Source organism: Ischnura elegans, chromosome 2, assembly GCF_921293095.1.
Source record: "Ischnura elegans chromosome 2, ioIscEleg1.1, whole genome shotgun sequence".
Classification (NCBI taxonomy): domain Eukaryota; kingdom Metazoa; phylum Arthropoda; class Insecta; order Odonata; family Coenagrionidae; genus Ischnura; species Ischnura elegans.
Genome location: NC_060247.1, coordinates 2218829 through 2237760, shown reverse-complemented (window position 1 = coordinate 2237760; position 18932 = coordinate 2218829). Strand labels below are relative to the sequence as shown.

The window sequence follows — 18932 nt, the reverse complement described above, 5'->3', positions numbered from 1 at the left end:
GTCAGATCTTGCTTCAGTGACGTTGTTGCCTTCAGAGCGAAGCTGGGCGAGCTACGTGATGTATGCAGTTGGTGCCTCCAATCCGTCTATACTTGTTTGAGGGGTTAATGCTGCACTTGTTTCTTTGAAAATTGTGCTGTTTGGATAATGTTGCACGTTAGTGTAGTCTAATTGTAAATAGAAAACTTAATGACAATCAATTAGAGCAGAAAAATAAACAGAAATATCGTCAGGAATGTGTCGTTTTTGGTCTAATTATTTTTAAAATCTTGAGCATGTCATCTAAATTTCGACATCTTCGAGCTCAGAAAGTCACTCACCTAGCATTTGTCGTCTATAAACTGAGAATTGAAGCAGGTAGGCCAAAAAAGGTCAGTTGGTGAGACGGGGTAGGGATGAAACACGATTCAATTGTTATCTAGTAATTTGATGTCTATCTTAGAAGACTTATGAGAAGATGATTTATGTACTGTGTGATTTCGGAAACAAAAAAATACAACAGAGGCACGGGCTGATGGACGGCAGAGGGTGGTTTTCTGAAATCTGCGACGTAATTACTTTTGATGTGGTTATTATCCTGGGACGCTGAGAATCCCCCGATGGTTGTTCAATCTCTTGGGAAGAGTCACACTGTGCCAATCGTATTTTGCCTTTATTTTCCGCGGCTGAATTTCTGCTACGTAACCTCCGAGAGAGCTTTCAAACAAAGCGGTTCATGAGTAGGACAAGATTCGCATGCGACGGTGCATTCGAAGAGAGAATCGGAACTCTTACCACCCTTGTTGCATTCACTAGCTATTATTTAAAATTTCAGATCCAGATCCAATGTCTTCTGCGACTTTGGATCCAATGTATCCGATGAAGGGCAATATCTGCGGATATTTGGATCCGAGGTATCTGATCCGACCATCCATAGTAATTAGTTGTTAAAGTTCAATCACCCTAGTTAAAAATGTCTAATGTCACCAATCCCTCTCCTTTTTGCATCTTGCAGTGAAATGGCACCTCTAGAAAGGTCCATTTTTTTGCCTTTTGGGAGAGCTAAGGTTACTCTTCCAAAAACTTCCATAGTTTCACCATTAATATTGCCCTCTAAGTTTGGGATAGAGAGGTTTGCAGTTGGACAAGAAATACTTGCTTAGCACCCTCTCAATGTACATATTTTACTTAAATCATCGTCCTCCTCCAGCTACAGGTCTTCAAAGCCTCTTTCTTCTCTGATCACTTTTTGTAATTGTACAATAAGGGCATCTTTGGTGTAAGTCCAAAGTCGTTAATTTTTCATCTCAACGTAAAATAGACGAGTATGGGGAAATACAGCAAAGCAGCCAGAATGCCTTGGTTCTGCATAGACCAATTTTTTTGTATAACTTCGGTTCTCTGGAGGAAAAAGTTGTTTTTAACAAGTTTGTTGTTGTCTCCATGTGTAGTTTCAATGACAGTTTTACGAGTTTTCCAGTTTGATAGTCATTTAGATGTTAATCTTAACAGTAGTTCTTCAGACAGGCTGGCAGGTGGCTTTGTAGTAAGGTATTTTCTTAAGTAGAGAGGTTTGTTATGGAAGGTTTTTTTACATAGATTGGAAGGGTTTGGGAGTGTGGCTTTAACTTGGAATTACGGCGGTTTTCTTTAAATGTTGTTGCATGGAGTTTGTTGTACTGTAGTGACAAGCAACTTCACATACATTCATATTTATGTTGCCTCTTAAATGTTATGAAGTATTAACAAGGAGGCACTGAGGCCTACTGCATTTCAGCTTGCATTACTGATTAAATCAACTTATACTTATAAATAAAGATTTATTATAATAATAATTATTATTATTATAAAAAACCTTTTTTTGCCTGGAGACTTGATACATTTATATGCATAGATATGAGGCACGTTATATTCCGAGTACTTAAATTTCAGTACAATACTAGTTAAAACATACAATAAATATTCAATCGTAAGTAGCCTGACTAGCTATATATATATATAAGGATCGCAGATCTGCACATCATTTGGACCCGAAGACGGGAGCTAGAACGCGCCCGAAACTGTCGTCCGCAAAACATGGATCAACAGAAAACCATCACCAATCAACTCACCGCAGAAGCCTCCATAATAATTTACATATTCAATATATTATGCAGTAAATTATACCATACATAGTCAATACATATTCAAAGTACTGTACTTTCAGTGCGTACTTTAATTCTGTTTTTATTTTAGGATTTTAAACTGTGTAATGTAATCAATCATTTGCACATTAGTTGTGAAATTATTATTGTGACTGTATAAATTAGTGAAAATTGCTTCACGACTTTTTGTTAAAATTTTAGCATCCCATTCAGGGTGGCGGTGACTGTGAAGAATGTTCAAACATTGTGGTGGATATTATTCAGTCCAAGAGTTATGTTACGGTACGATCACTATTTTGCCGGGAGTATAATTGAATTCCTACAATAATCATAGTTGCTTTTAATAATAGTTGGAGTACCACATAAATTATTTGCCTGTGTCAATTGTTATCAGGTTTGACCTTGTTATGAATAGTATGACGAGTGTCATTTGTTTATGTGTAAAGTAGAGCAGGAAGTTTTCAATTCATGCAGTTGAGCTTCACGCCTATTTTCATCACAAGTACAAAAAACTGTTTAAATATGTAATGATAAATTAAAATCACTTTGAATACTACCCACCGCACACTGGGATAGAGGCTACTGCTTTAACCGAACACCCGGTGGAAACTGGCATCTCATGAATCATAAGTTTGAACACCCAAGTGTTACAGTAAACTCTTGATTATACGAAGCAGGATTTTTACGAAGTTTCCGATTATACGAAGTGATAGTACGGTTCCGTCAAAAAGCCTATGGTAAATACTTGGTGCAATTCGATTATACGAAGTATCGATTTTACGAAATGTTTTGAATTTACGAACCCCGGATCGGTCCCCAGGAGCGAAAGGCATTCGTTCATACGAACTATGGCGAAATATTTGTCAACAAAACTAGCTACGCCGGCGTATGTAGCTAAAAAAAATCAGTGCTTCCAACTGTGGTTCATCAACAGTGTGAAATCGTAAATGATAGTGCAACTTTGGAGAGAAAGGGTTCGCCTAAAACCTCGCCTAAAATATCGCGACTGACATAATGCCCCTATTTACGTGCCTATTCGTAAACATCGCATCGACAATACTTCGTAGTTTAACATGTGAGGAAGGTCGCGCGGGGTATTTCGTATACTCCTAATTAACACTTTGCACTGCTGTGAACGTACCTGGTAAGTTCGCGAGGCAGGATGCTGTGAACGTACCTGGTACGTTCGCAAGGCAGGCTGCTGTGAACGTACTTTGAAGACTACTTGACTACTTTTCGCCGAAGCACTTCGAAGGGTCCCTAATCCGGGACCCTTTCCTCGACGAGCTCACCTTCGCTGGCCCCTCTCTTCGACCCTCCGAGCCTTTCTCCCCAAAAGTGACCGCTCTGACTGCATTTTGAAAATCTATCAATCAATGCTATCATCAAAAATAATTGTTTACATCGCACTCCTGCCAATCAGGCATTCAAGTACGTCTCTGAACTGTGTTTCTGCGATGAGAAATAACGATTTTGTTAAATTTGCTAAAATGGCCGAGTTAATAAAATTGTCATTTTTCATTGCAGGAATACGGTTCAAAGACGTACTTTATTTCCTCCACTACAATCGCAAATTGCTGGAAATCGGCCGGATTCCCTTTGATAGCGCATCATGAGGATGTTCTTGAGGTTGGTAATTGATACAACTATCCTACTAGTAATTCTACTGCTACTATATTACGGCTATGGTTGATTCGTTACGTTATACCTTCAGCAAGCTGCAGCGTATAAAATCGTGGAGGAGATTAGAGGCTTAAAAGATGATTTTGAAAAATTCTTGGAAAAAGCAGGAAGAGCACTACGCGCAACATCAAACGATTATATTGCCCTTGTCGATGATCTCCGAGCTTGCGACAATGGGACGCCGGTACATACGTCGGAAGAAGCAGCGGCCGGGACTAGTCAAAATAGCAGTGACGACGTAGATGAAAGTGAGGAAGTAATAATTTCAGCAAATAAAAAAGAAGTACATGCTGCCCTCCAAACATTAAGGTATTTTGATCTAGATAACGAGTTAGGTCCCCAATTTCATTCCCATGTATGCAAGTGAGTAACCATGGTAGAAGCGGCGATGGAGAAGGGCAAAAATATAAAAAATAACAGATTTTTTTAGTAGTATCTTTTTGTGTATACAATAGCCTTCCTGAGTAAACAACTTAAATATCTTAAGTATTGGGCTCTATTAACCACAAACTTATTTTTCAGGCTACTCGTAATGAGGACGCACTTCTAACTCTAACCATGAACTTTCTTCTCGCGCGTCTCCCCGTTTTCCCATGCCGAGAGATCTTTCTTTCCAAAGTCTTTGTTTACTTACTCCCGCGGCCTTCTGCTGATCTTGCTGACACACACCTTACGCATCCCAAACCCCTCCTTCCCCAGCATTTCCCATTCACTCCCCTCCTAAGGTTACGGAGATTGAGTGTGTCGTAGAAAAATACGCCCCCCAAACGTAAACTGAGGAAGAGCTGAAGGCCCTTTCCCCACCCTTCTTTCTCCTGCCCCCTCCACCCCACCATATGCTGACAGCTTCTTTCCTCAGGCAATCCCCATCCCACTCTTATTCACCCCACCCACTGGGAACGTTCCCCGATTGTGGAGAGGGGCATGGTTCATCTTTACCTGCAACGGGGGTAAGTTATTAACCGGAGAGAGGCTGAAGAAGTATCTTCCACTGTCGGGGAAATGGTGCCGCGCTTATAATTGTCTCTCTTCTTCTCTGCTGACGTTTTAATTAAAATTATTTTCTTTGCTCTTTCCTCACTATATTTATTTACGATTATGGTGCGACTATTTTTTAGTGCTAAAGCTAAGAAAATCTTTTCTCTACGTCAATGATTCATTGTATAACTTTCAATACGGCGGAGAAAGGGACACGAAAACTAAATGAGGTGAATGTACAGGTTTTTGCGTGTCATTTTTGGGAATTCACGCAAGTGAACCAATACTTCACACACGTTGAGAAATGATGAAACATCTCTTCTAGGAAACCAATCAATGCGGATAATAACGTTTTTCTCTTTATTTCTCCAATAATGGAAGATGTTTCTCCTGTCGTTTTCCGGTTGGAACCTTGCTCCTGTCGGCATAAAAGAAGAGAGAAATACTATAGGAACATAGCACTTCACACCCGGTATGAAGAATATGGTCCTGATGAAGAATAAAGTCTTTCGTAGCAACGTCTGCAAAAATGATGGAGCACAGTAGCCGGACGGAGAACTCAAACAGAATTTACTTCGAACATTCGCCAGAAGATAATCATATCCTTCGTAATTTATGCTCGTAGCTGAATCTCAATGAAAATAACTAATTGTAAAGATAGCACATTCAACTGAAAATACGGAGTTACTCGAAGTATTAACTTACGAAGGTTATTTTGGAAACGGGTTAAGGCCCTCGTTTTTATTTTTTTTCTCGTCGCTGAGCGATAGAGGGCGACATAATTGGCGGTTAGGCCGGCTGCCGCTAAAATTCTGTGGGTGCTGGAAACAAATATCTATCTTACGCGTACTTAATACATAGTAGTCATTCGCTCCTAACCACAAATTTATAACATTAAATTCTTATAATAAACTTTGCAATTCATTATTTGATAACGTTTTCTAAACTGGTCGGGAATTTCTTAAGCGATCATTGATGTTGAAGTATGAACGAGAAATGGGAATTTTATGGTGGTATAATTATTTAACGATCTTTCACACTATAAATCGATTACAAAAAGCCTTTTCGATGAATAATACCGAGAATAACCACCGAAAAAATTTAAATAAGACCACTGAAGACAAAAAATGGCGGAAGAAACAAAAGCGAACATTTTTTCGTGACTTATGAAAAAGGTTTGAAATTACGAAACTCGATTTTACGAAGTGCCAATTTTCCGGTCCCACTGACTTCGTAAAATCAAGAGTTTACTGTAACTCAGAATGGTAAGACTCCAAGTAGTGTTGTATTCCACACAGTATGCATTAAAAACACAATCGGTTTCCTTATTTTCAGGTCTTAAGCATTATTGTAAACCTCTAGATAAAGACCTGAAGGCCGAGCAGTAATTCCGGTGACTCACAGCGATGCATTAGACAGCGCTATTGGATAACTTGTTGCAGGAAAACCTTGAGTGTGGGTCTAATGTAACAATTTCGTTGACTTAAACATGGCCGCTGGCTGGAACCGGGCTGCCATTCACGGCATGACCCACAGCGTGCCAGAGAGTCATCTCGTGTGAAAGCCGGCTGAACTTCACGGCATCGTGATGTGAATGGTGGCTGGCGAAAAGTCGTTTCGTCAGAAAGCAGCCTCAATGTAGCACTGCCTGAATTTCACGCCGTAGATGGCGCACCGCCGGGCCGGATTGAAATGGGGGCCATGGTGACCACGGCGGCCGTCAACGGCAGATCGATAATTGGGAAATAATTTTTCAAGTTTCTTTGAATCCGATTATGTTTAGTCATGTGCACTTCTTTCCCTGCCTTTCCTGACCGATTGGCAACAGCTGTAATCAAAACTAAGGGATTTTGTTGTGTCTAGCTGCTGTCCTACCTTTCCTCAACACCTGGGTTAGGGGTATCAAAAGGGAACCCACGACATGAAACATTTTGGCCAATTTGTAAGTTATACAGTACTATGATTATACCGTAGCTACCCAGCACTCGGTTTGAAAACACCATCGTGAGTGCTTTGAGTGAGTGTTTTGCAGTTGGACTGATTTTTTAATCGTAGTTCCAGCTTTAAATATCGAACGAAGGAAAGGAATTTTTAAATGCCAAAACCTAGTGATACCGCTCAAGTCTTGGCAAGCGATTTCAGCTCAGAAGGATTTTATGTGAAAGACAGAGTATTACTGTGAAAAGTTTACTATAAAAGATTTGAATTTGAAAGATTTGCCACATTGTTAAAGCACATCAGTAACGATACACATGAACATGCGAAAGAAAGGGGACCTGCAAAACGACATCTATATTTTGAACACATAGTCACTCAGACAAAGAAAGAGATGGAGGAGCTTGTTGTTGCTACTAGAGAAGCAATTTTAAAGGCTTTATTTAGTGTAGAGGAACTTGATAATGCAAAAATTCTGGAATGGCTCTCGAAGTGTACACATATAAGTAGAGGCAAAGATTATCGGTGAATAAAAACTGTGAATTTCATCATAAAAATCTGTCAATTTCGGTTCAAAATGTCGTCATAATATTGCAATTTCGTCATAAAAAAATACAGTTTCGTCATAAATATTCTTTTTTATCCCAAGAACAATAATTTCACCAATAAAAATGCTTATTAGCATATTAAATATATTATTAATGGTAAAAACCTTGATAAAGAAGGGTCAAAGCAAATGCTAAAGGAATTAAGCATTTGTTAGATACACATACCATAAACACTCATTGCTATGCATGTATTTCAACCTCATAACGCTGGACAACTGCGGGAGTTGTACAGATGGGGAATATTTTTGATTGGTCTAAATTTCACTGTCTCATTGGCCTGCATGATGTAAAAAAACTAGAGATGTGCGAATAGTATCCGCGAATACTCGAATACCTCGAATAATAGAAAGTATTCGATATTCGAGATCTCGAATAGTTATGCCAAAGGTACCGTCTCGAATACCTCGAATACTTTGAATTTCGCGTCATACACTGTCGCTCGCACGTCGTTGGTAGTTGACTCGGAAAAATGAGAACTCTAGTCGTCTAGTGCATGCAGCACCGTTTTAGGCAAGCTGACGAAATACATCAAATTCACGGGTTCGAGCGGTGAAAAGAGTTCGACGCGGGGAACCGAAATTGATCGGATGAAAAAAATCCGAAAATCCCAGGTGTCCCCTATCAGGAGAACCTCAGTTCCGTGGGATAGCAACATTGGCGCATTTCCCACGATCCGCTATCCCCATCCATTCAGCGTTCGCCCCACCCCCTCAGACGATTTCCTCGTCCCCGAAAACAAAAAAAAAGTCCAGGCTCGTGCAGGGATCGTATTACGAAGACCTCAGCTTTGAAAAAAATATCAAGTTACCGGAAAATAATAGAATCGTGTTTCACCCTTCCCTCTTTCTCCCCACTGACCATTTTCCTGCATCCATCTTTTGATAAAATGAGAGGAGGTGTTTGCCGTGTGTCCTTTGTGGCTAATAATGACAGGCACTTATTTTGAATCTTCCCCAGGAGATGAAACTACCATAGGGAGGAACTCAGTGCCGTGGGATAGTGACATTGGCGCATTTCCCACGATCTGCTATCCCCCTCCATTCAGCATTCGCCTCACCCACTCTTGAAGATTTCCTCTTCTCCGAAATCAAACAAAAGATCCCAGCTCCCGCAGGGATTGTATTACAAAAGCCTTAGCTTCAAAAAATATCAAGTTACGCGAGAAAAATAAAAACGTGTCTCGCACCCACCCCCTTTTCTCACCCACTGACCTTTTTCTACCTACCTGCTTCGAATTTCCCCCTTTCTCGAGGTCAACTGCTGCATGAGTCATCTACTAGCCCGAAAGGTGTCTAACAATGACTTTCGGCAATTGTTATTACACCTTTATTGGATTGAAATATTAGTAATGTGCGCGTAATTTAAAAAAGAATAAGACCAAACACGACATATTTCTGACTTTATTTAAGCATTTTGCGCAGGAAAATAAATACCGGGAAGAAGAAGAAATACGACGGAGGCGTAATGCTCAAATAGGGTGGTTTCCTATTATTTTTTATTGCCTAAATCGAAATATTAATACTCCTGAAGTACGTATAACGCTTTTAGAGTTTTATAAGACGATATCTATTTTTCGCGATTAAATTAAAAGTGAAAATTTTCAAGCGCGCGAAAACGCGACGGGTAAGTATGAATGCCGGGAAAAACTCCGCGTGACGTTCTGGTTACCGCTGCTGCAAGTGAGGTGACCTTGGGGCGAGGCTCTGAGCGCTATTACGACGCAGGATGCTAGCAGGTAGCCGAGTACCCTGCTAGTAGGTAGCGCTTGGCTTAAATAAGGATTATTAATACCTTATCAAACAGACTGTGTGATTATTAAGACATGTTTCCCTGAGCTCCGTGCCTCATGCATGCATTGGTAACCTCATTGTCAGACAATGTAAAACTCCGATCCTCTCGTGTAGAAACTAGGTCCCTGTGATGTCACGTGGAGTGGCATCGCATAGGCGCCAATCTGGCCTTTTTCAAATGAGGTAAAATTGAACATTGCCCTTAGTCTAAACCGGTATTTCTGGAACGAAATAATTTGTATATTATGAATACACTAATGGTGGGTAACGAATCACAATCAATACCTTTCGTTTTCTTTAATGAAGGAAACTACCCTATTGTTTACATAAAATTAAAATATTCCATTAATCAGCTAAATTCCTGTTTGAATCCTTTAAAGGCAATCACAATTACTCGCCAAAATCTTGGGTTTCCTGCTGCATAGGCGACCTAGTCAAACATTTTCACATTCATCGTTTAGTATTCGAGGTATTCGAAATTCGAGGTATTCGAATATTCGAGCAATGATTTAATATTCGAATTCGATATTCGAATTCGAGAAATCTACTATTCGACCCATCCCTAAAAAAACTAATAGTTTTCACTTAACACATTGATAACAAAAGTCTTTACGGCCCTACACAAAAAAATATAATATCAACACATGCAAGTATGTATTTATCTATTATCTATAAAAGTATTTTTGAATATGCCATCTGAAATTATTCACACTCTGGAATCTAAAATTGGTCAAACTTGACTTTAATTCTACATTATTTGGAAGTTTAGTGGTTCTTTTATTTATATTTCCATGCATGGAAAAATTTCTTTCTGCATTTACATTTGCCACAGGTATCCACAGGGTTTACACACAATTTTCTACAAAATGGGGAAAATCATTTTAAAGGGCAAGAATTAGTGGAAGTACTGAAAATTCTTTTCCTTATTCCTGAACTGACCAAACAGAATCCTTAAAAGCAGAATAGCCTCAAAGTTCTTGAGTTTCTGTTAGTGATTATATGAGGACATAAATGATTTTCCCATGGCTGAAATAATCTTCTTTCCTGGGTCATTATGCAAGGAATGACAACTTGGTATTAGTCTTTATGCCTATTTGCTTCAGGACCTCACGCATGGAAAGTTGCACAGGTTTTTTGAGACTATTAAGAAAAGATTCATTTTCTTTTCCAAACTGTTCGTTGCTGACTAGGGTAAAGGAATTCTATAAATTAAGGTTGAGTCGGTTCTTAAATTTTTTCGGTTCTCGGTACCGTTCTGGTTCTCCCCAATCCTCCATAATTTCATTTGCCAAGTAAAAAAGCTAAATAACACATTGTTATGAATGCATGATCGACCATTATGTCTCATTACATCGGGCAGCCTCTGGTTCTTTCTCCAGGTTTTTTGTTGTAACTTGTAAGTCAGATCAAAATACATTCTGTGATGTAACTAGCTTAAATTGTTACTTTAATTGACAACTTATTTTCATGCTTCACTGTCACAGTTCTTATAACCTCAACATTAAACTGCTCAACACGCCGGTACAGCGACAACATGCATAAACTGAGCGGCCATGAATTAAAGCAAAATTGTAATGCAGTGTTGCATTCTGAAGGACAACCACAATTTTCGACGCCTTGCATTGGTTTATCAACTTATGAATAGGCTCTCGAAACGCATGTTGCTCGTCTATCGAAGAATTGCTGCATATATACATGAATCAATCTTAAGACCACTCTTAGACGTAATGACTTTCCACGGGTGCCGTTCACGGCATGGCACACGGTGTTGCAGAAAGCCATTTCGTCTGAAAGCCACCCGAATTTCACGTGAACAGCGGCCGGTGAAAAGTCGTTTCGTCTGAAAGTGGCCTCAATGTAGCATAGCCTTTATTTCACGCCGTAGACGGAGCATCGCCGGGCCGGATTGAAATGGGCGCCTCGCCGTCAATGGCGCGATTCGACTCGTTTGAAGACATCCATATAGACTTTTAGTAAGTTGAAAGAACGTCACCATGCCGTGGCTGGCGGCAGGCGAAAAGTCAGCTTGTTTGAAAGCGGCTACAGAATGTTACAATGTTGGCGAGAGCGACAAATTGACGACCCCTTAAATCCGCGTGCTAGTGAGCAACTCTCAAAAGAAATAAAAACATGGACGCCGTGCAATCAGAAAGTAATATATGCGTTTTCAAATCGATTTTTCACCTTTTGGCCTTGAATACGCTGCAAACCATTTCAGCTTTGGGCGCCAAATTCAAATCCTCGTCACAGTTCCGAGCCCGGTTCCAAAGCACCGAAATTATGCGATCGGTTCTGGATACCGTTTTTTTTTTAAGAAAACTTAAAGTAAACGGGGTGTTTTTACCGGCAATGGTGGGAAATATTGTGCCAAATTCGCAGAAAAAGTGCTTAAAAGCGAAATTTCGTGCAACCTTGGAAATTTCGCGTTATAATTCGTGTTTCGCGGTTCACGAAAATTCGGTGCCCCTGGGTATCAGGCTAATTAACTACCCTGTGAAGGGTCTACCTTTAGAGCCTTCAAGGTCATCGGGGAGCGGGTGCCCAGTTGCATATGAATAGCATCAATGCGTAAAAGGGCCCGAGAGAGAGTCTCAAACACAATGGCTTCATTCCTTCAGCTGTAGCTGTTCTGTCCAGCAGTAGAAGGTGATTTAGATAGAGCCATACGGGGTAAAAATCAAGTGAACAATGGCAAAAAATAGGAATGCGGATATAAAAACTAAGGAGTTATCAAGGAAAAGCATAACCAAGAAGAGAAATTGAAAGTGATCACTTGCTTTGAAAATTGAGAGCGATATTGTGCCAAAGTTTAAGCTCACGACGTCGACCGCCCACACTATTTATCTGAATAAAGATTAGGTTAAAATGTAGGTGACATCAGCCACACCAACTTCAGCCTGGCGGTCAACAGGAACGCGAAGTTCATGGCTGGACAAAATGGAAAGATTTCTTATTACCTGGATTTATAATAAATGGTTGAATGATGTTCCTCTAACACAGGCAGTTATTTGTGCAAAAGCTATGGCTTTATTTGAATCTATAGAAGTACATAGATTAAGGGAGGTAATTGCTTCAAGACATCTAGTGAAAGCTCCGGTTGGTTCCAGAATTTTAAACTTCGAGCTGATGTTTAAGTGCTATGATATCAGGTGAATCTGCAAGTGCTGATAGCACAGTTGCTGCAACATTTTCTGATGACCTCCAATCTGTGATTGGGAGTGAATCCTTTCCTCCTCAACTAGTTTTTAATGTCGATGAAACGGAATTGTTTTAGAAGAGAATGCGATCTTGTCTATTCATTCTCAGCAAAGAAAAACTTTTCAAGGCGTAGGTTTCAAGGCATTTAAAGACTGTTTCACATTGCTGCCTATGATATTAATGCCTCGGGGGACTAGAGATCAATGCCAATAATGATTTATCATTCACTAACTCCTTGAGCAATGAAATGGTATTCAAAGTGGCATTTGTCCGTTAAGCAACAAAAGGGCCTGGGTGACACAAGAATTGTTTTTAGACTGGTTTAAAAATTCATCAAATGGTGGCACTGCATTATGAACTCCTTAGATAGCATTTTTCCTGGATGTTAGCCTACTCACTTGAAAGTTGGGAATTTCAAAAGCATGTACAAAATTATTTTAACGAGAAAAAACATCTTTTAATGTGTGCCTACTATCTTTAAAAATACTTTAAACCATAAATGTTTGTATAAATAGGTCTTCTAAGGCTATTTATAGGAATATATATAGTTTGTAGTAGAGTTGTGCGAATAGTATCCGCAAATACTCGAATATCTCTAATACTAGAAAGTATTCGATATTCGAGGTCTCAAATAGTCATGCTAAAGGTACCGTCTCGAATACCTCGAATACTTTGAATTTCGCACCATACACTGTCCCACAAATGTCGTTGGCAGTTGACTCGGAAAAATGTAGAGAACTGTAGTCGTTTAGTGCACGCAGCGCAGTTTTAGACAAGTTAACGAATTACGTCAAATTCGTGGATTAGGGCGGTGAAAAGAGTTCAACGAGATGAACCGATAATAATCGGGTGAAAAAATCCGAAAATCCCTGATTTGCCCCACCAGGAGAACCTCAGTGCCATGGGATAGGAACTACGTAGCACAATTTCCAAAATCCACTACCCCCTCCATCCATCAGCCATCGGCCCTCTGACGCTTTCCTACTCCCCGAAATTAAACAAAAGGCCCCAGCATGCGCAGGGTTTGTATTGCGAAGACCATATATCAAAAGCTTCAAAAGAAAATATCAAGTTACAGGAGAATAATAGAATCGTGTTTCACCCTTCCTTCTTTCTCCCCCACTGACCTTTTTCTGCCTACCTGCTTTGAAGTTCCCCATTTCTGGAAGTCAACCGCTGCATGAGTCATCTATTAGCACAAAAGGTGTCTAACATAACAATGACTTTTGTCAATTGATATTAAACCTTTATTGGATTGAAATATTAATAATGTGCGCATAATTTCTAAAAGAACAAGACGACGTATTTCTGACTTTATTTAAGCATTTTACGCAGGAAATGAATGTCAAAATATGATGGAGACTTAGCATTCTGGCGAAACTCGATATCCTCGCAGCTGAGCTTCATGGAAGTTGATGCGGTATTTTTTCCGAAAGCATGTATTGTAACGGTTCAAACCGCGAGAGCCGCCCGCTCGCCTCTCGTTCGATATCTCCCCGTACATGTGATTGTTAACTCTCCACTCCCCCAAAATAGAAAATTGCCCCTACGGAGACTTACCGTATTCGGGCTTAAAATCAAGTTCCCCAATTGTTCGTGCCTGCACGCACACTCACGTACAACAGGATTTAAGGAAATCGTGGCAATAGCAAAACAAATAACTTCAATGACATCCCTTTTACAATTGATTTTTAATTACTGAACTACCATAGGTTCCAAAATTTACACTGACACTAAAGCATTCCCAAACACACACAATAAATCACCGTTCCAAAATCCATCGGCGTCACCTCCAACATGAAATATTCACCTTCGGCTTCTCCTTCAAAATTACAAAAGCACTTTCTCAATGATTATAAAAAATTAATGTTTCCAACAACAAAATATACCCACGCTCTTTGGCGAATAAGCAACGTAAAAAATAGTGACATCAAACTTACACAAAAAAAACTTTCCGTGCAAAGCAAGTATAAATTGGGCGTTAGTCTGGTCGCGTGGCCACCCGTCTTGAAGTCGGGCTCAATGATCCGCCAAGTGACACTAACATTCAGATATTATGCTCAAACTTCACCACGTGCCGCACTTAAGTCTTGCAGGGCCGTGACTAAGACCAGCTGACAGTAAATTCACTAGGGCCTTATTGTGGGGAGCACACTTGGGACTTTCAAAGGGGGGAACAATCTGGACACAAAAGGATCTATTCGGGCTTTGGTAATTTCCAAGCTTACTTCCTTTATCCGATGTTCTCGCCACCCCTGAAGAGCTGTCCTCGTATCTGCCTCCACCACGTGCCGTAGCTTGGCTGCTGCTGCTTGTCACTGAACACCACTATTTGACTTATCTCGTGTCAGACCGTAGGAGAGAGAGAGCTATCCTTCTCGTCTCTCCCTTTTATAAACTCTGCACTACCCACAATCACCTCTGGTGCACCACAACGCCCTCTTTTTCCCCGGCCGAAAGGCGGGTTTTCAAATGCATTCCGGGAGAGAACCACTGCGTCGCCTCTCCCGGAAATCCACTCTCACACTATTTCACATACATAAAAAAATATACTACAATAAACACAAATAATAAACCCTTTACATAAATCTAGTATAGAACTCCTTAAACAAAAAAAATGCTAAAATTGTGAGTGTGCGCGCAGACGTAACCCCCCCACGCCGCGATGTTAAAACATGATGCGTCGGGCCGGCTCCGGTCCGTACCGCTACAGTATCAAGTTACAATTTATTAGTAATGCTATAAATCTCTATTGTCACAGTCACAGGCGAAGGGATATTTTCGCAGGGTATTTGGTTTCTCCCTGCTAGCAAATCGTATTCATCTGTTTATCTCGTGAGAACTTCCCAAAGATGGACGGAAAATAATTGAAGAAGAAGAAAATCCGGTGGAGAAGCCCGTGTATTTTGAAAAATGCCTAGGATTGTCCGCTAGCTCTTGACAATAGGAGTGGGGGTAAAGTGAGCTACCTGTTGAAAATAAGAAGTTGGATGAAGCCGAGTATCAGATCGGTATGCTGCTGAAATGGCGTTTGGTAGATAAGAATATATACATCAGACAGAAATCCATTGTAGCAGTGTAAAAGCCGAGATGGCATGCAATCATTTTTGCGCGAGGTGGTGTGTCCCCTTAGAATATTTGAAAGTGATGTTAGTTGAATCAACTATAAGCCCAAATTGTTTTCATAAAATTAAAATATTCCATTAATCAGCTAAATTCCGGTTTGAATCCTTCAAAGAAATCTCAATCACTCGCCCAAAATCCTGGGTTTCCTGCTCCATAGGCAACCTAGTTATACACTCCCTCATTCATCGTTTTTTTTTTTTCGTCCCCGCTGAAAAACGACAGATCGAGGTTCCACTGTATACCTTTTTATTTATACATTCATCCAGGGAAATAGAAGAAAAAACGTATGTTTAATATGCTTTGTGCAATTCTAGTAATCGAGGTATTCGAAATTCTTGGTTTTAGAATATTCGAGCTATGATTTAATATTCGAATTCGATATACGAGTTTGAGAAACCTGCTATTTGACCCATCTCTAGTTTATAGGAAATTTGATACCCAGCACTTATGCACCCTGGAACACATCCCTGTCTTCCCAGTGTTAAAATGCTCTCGTATAATGCAAATTCGTAAAGCGCAAAAACCCCAAGGAACGCATCCCTTGCGCTTAGTGAGGCATGGGTGTACATATAAATATCATTTGGAAAGCTTATGCATTGAAATCAGTACAAACCTTCTAGATGCATTTGAAGGTCTATTTTTTTTGTTTGTCATTATTTCTCCTCAGCAAACCCATATGTTCGTGTGTACTCTTGACTTGCAATTGCATGTACTGTGGTGGTGATTAAGTGTAATGCTGTTTAGGAGTACATATGAAAGTGATTGAACCATATGACAATTTCTTGTAGATGTTGTCATTCGCAACTCATCATTGATTGCTGGTGCTATGGACAAATCAACCTTAGGCTCGGGTTCAAAGAGCAGTATCTACTATGTTCTTTTGAGGGATTGGGGAGAAGATATATCTGCCACAGCCATGTGGAGGCTTGCTCGCATGGCCTCATATTTTCTCATGAACAGAGGATTTTCGATTGGCATTGGTGATGTGACCCCTAGTTCAGGGCTTCTGAAGGCAAAGCATGAACTATTGTGTTCTGGGTATGTATGCTACTTCATATTTGTGCTATTAAATTTTAGATTCATGCTTATATTTTTGCCAACCTCTTGCTAAAATGCATTTTAATATTTTTATTGGTGGTATCATTTAAATTCTTACCACAAATCCCATTATATGCTTTCAATGTAGCTAGCCAGTTACAAATTATCCTAATTTTGCTGGTTACTGATTCCACATTTACTCACTTGAAAATTCAACCCCTGTTATCTCTTCATCTCATTTATCCTGTGCCTCAGTCATAATTGTATTCTGCTACAAATATGTTTTGGAATTGAAAAACTTTGATTTAAAACTTTTATTGCCAAGTGTTGTCAATAATACATTTTATGAAATAAGAACAATTTTTAGAACAGTCAGTTTATTTACTAATATAAAGTAATTTGCCATCTTTCTACTAACTTCTGCAGCTTTTTACATTTATGTAGTCCTAGTTCTCAGTCTTAAGATTTAATGTCCTATTTTTCTGTTAAAAAAAGATTATGAATGCTACTAAGCAGCTTGACATGGAATACAATGGTGGTTGAACTCAAGTACTGCCAGTTAGTGCTATAAATATCATTACTAACATCTCATTGGCTTGGCATGAAGTTTGAAGTTTTGTGGCGTCTTGTTGTGAGACAAATTGAGGATGATACTCCATTGCGGTTATTACTTTTTAAAATATTTGTTGAAGGCTTTCCTTCTTACTGTTTGCTTTTTTAAGTTAAAAATGCTTACAGTAATTTAACATGGGGCATATGTGAAATTACCGTGGAGTGAAGTCATCTATCATAGAAGTTTTGCTGTGCATTTTTGACTGTTACTGTAACAAGTGATTTATTGATTTATCTGGTTGTTTGACATTTTCATCCACAATGTCAAATTTATATTTGCTCTTTCTATAGATACGGTCAGTGTGATGAATTTATAAAACAGTTGGATAGTGGAACTCTTCAAACTCAACCGGGCTGCTCTGCTGAGGAAACTTTGGAAGCACTCATTCTCAAAGAGTTGTCTGTTATAAGAGATTTAGCTGGAAAATCTTGTTTAAAGGAACTTCATCACAGTAACAGTGCTCTTATAATGGCTCTGAGTGGATCAAAAGGTACTTTACTTGAGCTTAATGGATCTTGTATTGCTTGTGGGTATATTGCTTTCATGTGAGACCAATGGTTCAAATTTAGGCTATTGCTTTATTTTTAAATTTTATTCATTATCCTTGATAAAACCAAAATGGTCATTCGTCTCTAAGGGCTGGTGTGTAAGTTGTTTGTAAGTAGAATGTGAATATATAATATATACCTATAATTTGAAGTATTTGCCTAGCATAATATTGTGAGAATGAAAGTCATTATGCAGTGCATGAAGTATGTAAATTTTTGAATTGTTATTGCTTCTTAACACTTTCAGCCCAAAGGTATAAATCTTAACTTTGCCATGAACCAAAAGAAGTGTTTCATTTTATCAAAAATGGTTGAAATAAGTCGTTATTTATAAAAAGATTTATATTCTTAAAGTTTTTTTTCATTAGCTATAGATAATTCTCGGATCTGGTGAAGGGAAAAGGCTGCGGAACTTGCAGTATATAGGAATTTTTTTATTTTTTATTCTTATCTATTATGCCTTTTTCTTATAATATGTTATGTATACTAGAGGTGGGTTAAACTGTTCATTTTGATGAACCATTCACTTTGAACTTGTTCAGTAAAAAGAACAGTTTAAAATATCAGTTCATGGTGAACAGTCACGGTCATTCAGGTAGAAAATACTGTTTATCAGACATTTAGAGTAAATGATAGTTTAGTGTGGTATCATATGGTTTGTGCAGCTTGTCATAGTAATTTAAAGCAAATTCTGTCCTAGGCCTTTACTTGGTTATCCGTCTGCAAGACAAAATCTGCTGTCCACTTGTAGAATAAGCCAAAATTAATATTTATCAACCCAGCATCTGATGTTATTTGCATATTTAGCGCCAGAAAAGTTTTTAAAATGCTGCTCTTATGAGGAATTTAGACTAATACACAGCTAAGTGTTCTTTATAAATATTTTTAGTATAAACATCATTTTTAAATCTCTCTCTTAGACTCCTATGTAAGGTATCGATTTTTTTCTCCTCGTTACAGCCTGTGTCAGGTATCTATCCACTCTAACGATGCAATTAACTGTCAGTAATAGCGTGCATAAGATGGTGAGAAATAATCAGTTTCATTGCTAAATTAGTACTTTTGGTAGAATGTAAAAAAATAGTAGAATATGTTACACCCATGGAATTCTGTGACATATTTATTTAAGTAAACCGGGACTAGCCGCGGTGATAACTTTTACGGAGTCACTCGCAATGCACAAATTGTGCAAAAAATCCACAGAGGAAAAATCATTCGCCTTGACCGGTATCCCGGTCAATGCGAATGATTTATCCTCTGTGGATTTTTCGCACATCTTTACATATTAAACA

General features: G+C 39.1%; 1 protein-coding gene across 1 annotated transcript in view; it reads left to right on the top strand.

Moving 5' to 3' along the window:
* The window catches only part of LOC124153326 (DNA-directed RNA polymerase III subunit RPC1), a 164684-nt gene that overhangs the window by 61470 nt on the left and 84282 nt on the right, over window positions 1-18932 (top strand). Inside the window, exons 13-14 of the mRNA XM_046526426.1 lie at window positions 16230-16479; window positions 17383-17582. Of these exons, the coding sequence (XP_046382382.1) occupies window positions 16230-16479; window positions 17383-17582 (450 nt within the window). The remainder of the gene's footprint in view (window positions 1-16229; window positions 16480-17382; window positions 17583-18932) is intronic.